At 56.7% G+C, this 2,213-nt stretch overlaps 1 protein-coding gene across 1 annotated transcript; it reads right to left on the bottom strand.

The window, feature by feature from the left end:
- Window positions 1-272: 272 nt before the first annotated feature.
- On the bottom strand, window positions 273-1,687 carry LOC106739353 (adenosine receptor A1-like). Its single transcript, XM_014601227.1, has 2 exons — window positions 1,362-1,687; window positions 273-1,011 (listed from the first exon to the last, which is right to left on the bottom strand). Exons 1-2 carry the CDS (start codon window positions 1,685-1,687, stop codon window positions 273-275), a joined length of 1,065 nt encoding a protein of 354 aa, XP_014456713.1.
- Window positions 1,688-2,213: the final 526 nt, after the last annotated feature.

The raw sequence follows: 2,213 nt of genomic DNA, 5'->3' as shown, positions 1-2,213 counted from the left end.
AGGAGAAGAAAGCCCATTCCCCACCTGGGAAATTATTGAATGTTTAAAGACAGACGACAGATGGCTTGGGAGTCAGAAGATGCATTTCCTAGTCCCTTCGCCTTACAAATGAAACAGGGAGCTCCTCCTCTGGTGCACTAAGAAATAAGCATGCAATGAGGGGTCTCATGATCGCAAGGGGATAAAGAATGCTGATGAGCTTGGTCCTTTTTATCTACTGCTGCTTCAGTCATAATGTCCCTAAAGGTCTAGTTCTGTGAGGAACTCCTGATTCACCCCTGGGGATAGACCTTAGCCTTGGGGGTGCAGCAAGCCCGCAGCTGGGGCCACCACAGGATGTAGCGGAGGAAGACAGATCGGACTGCCAAGCCAAAGTCCTTCTTCCTCATGGTGTAGACCAGTGGGTTGGCCAGCGAGTTCAGATGGGAGAGCATGACAGCCAGGCGCTCCAATGACTCATAGGTCCGGCAGCGGGGGCACAGCAGGCGTACGCTGTAGATGACATGCAGTGGGATCCAGCAGACACAGAAAACACCGACCAAGAGGAAGAGGGTTCCTGCCATCTGCAGCTCCCCTTTCTTGGCCACCCGGAGTGGCTGGGCCAGGAAGTGCCCACGGACCACCCGGAAGAGGTCAGCATAGATGCCCAGCATGGCGCCTAGTGGCAGCAGGGTACATGCAAAGAAGACAAAATAGACCAGGTACTCAGGTGAGAAGACAGATGTGAAGGAGCAGCGCCCCAGGTGCCTGTCTGGGGTCTCACTGGAGTTGGAGTCCCTGTGATTGCCTGGCTGGGCCTTGGGGAGGAAGGTGCTGTAAGGCAAGTCGCGGCTGATGAGGATGAAGGCAGCCCTCTCTAAGGGGAGGCTGAAGCCCATGGTCTTGTTAACCTCCCTGTAGTGCTCCAGACGGTTCCAGCCCATCATAGGGGAGAGGCCAATCAGGATTGAGAACAGCCAGCAGAAGCCCACAATAACCAGCACCCGCTCTTTCTTCACGTATAAGGCATAGCTGTCAATGAAAAAGCAAGGTCACATGGGCCAGCACCCCCTGCTGTCATCCCAGCATGTGCGTGGACCCCGCCCTGTCCTGAATGAAGGGACCTTGTAATGTCCCAGGACCCTCCCACTGTAGCTACCAAGGCAGAAACTTCCACCCAAGCTGCCACAGGGCAGAAAACCCTTAGGGCTGGCAGCACTGCCAACGGGATGAAGCTGAGCCCTTAATCCTTGGCTGCTTCCAGGAGCAAAGCCCATCTTCTTTGCCATTGCCCAGTGAGACTGCAGACCATCGTTGAGAAGCCTCAGTGCCACCTGCCACATGGGGTTAACCCCCTCCCCCAGGACACCTCATGCACTTGCCTGTTGGGGAGCCTGATTTTCAAGTGGGCATTGACGGCGATGAGCAGCAGCAGGAGGATGGAGAACTGGGTGGTGACCAGGGGGAAGCAGGTGAGGAAGAGGCAGCTGTAGAAGCACAAGGTGTACTCCATGCCCAGCACCATGGAGAAGGGGACAGCCAGGGCCCCCACCCCCAGGTCAGCCACTGCCAGGCACCCGAGCAGGTAGTTGGTGACACAGCGCAACTCCTTGTGAAGGCAGAGAGTGGCACACACCAGCAGGTTGGTGCAGATGATGGCTACGGCCAAGAGGCCCTCCAGGAGCATAAAGATGAAGTACACATCCATGCTGAGGGGGCGTCTCTCCCTCCTCCCTGACCCTGAGGCAAAACAGAACTTGGCTCTGTCCTTCCACCTGCCTTCCCACCTGCAGAAAGGCAGCGAGCTCCAGCCTCACTGTCACTGTGGATCTGTCCAGCCACTGAGCAATCCCTGAGCAAACAGCTCTGGCTGGCACAGCCCAGGGAGAGCAGCTATTGATCCCAGAGCCTGGTGCTTGGTGATTGATCCATGGATTTAGAGGCACCTGCTGGCGTCAGAGGGCAGCATGACTCCAAGTGCGTGTCACGCACACCTACGTGCTGCTGGGCTTGCTCACGTGCAGAGAGTGCAAGCTTGTGAGGCGGACTGCACGACATGGTGGGGTGAGGCAGGGAACTACCCAACCCCCAGGGGTGAGAGAAGCTTCTTGGACTGGAAATCTGAAATGTCCCTCCTTCCAGGTGGGCAGTAGATATCCTGGTGACAGGTCCCTTTGTGAGGCCAACAGGCACATCACAGCCCATTGTGGTGCAAAGGCCTGTCCAGCCTCTCT

Source organism: Alligator mississippiensis, chromosome 15, assembly GCF_030867095.1.
Source record: "Alligator mississippiensis isolate rAllMis1 chromosome 15, rAllMis1, whole genome shotgun sequence".
Taxonomy (NCBI): domain Eukaryota; kingdom Metazoa; phylum Chordata; order Crocodylia; family Alligatoridae; genus Alligator; species Alligator mississippiensis.
This window is presented reverse-complemented; position numbering and strand designations above follow the sequence as displayed.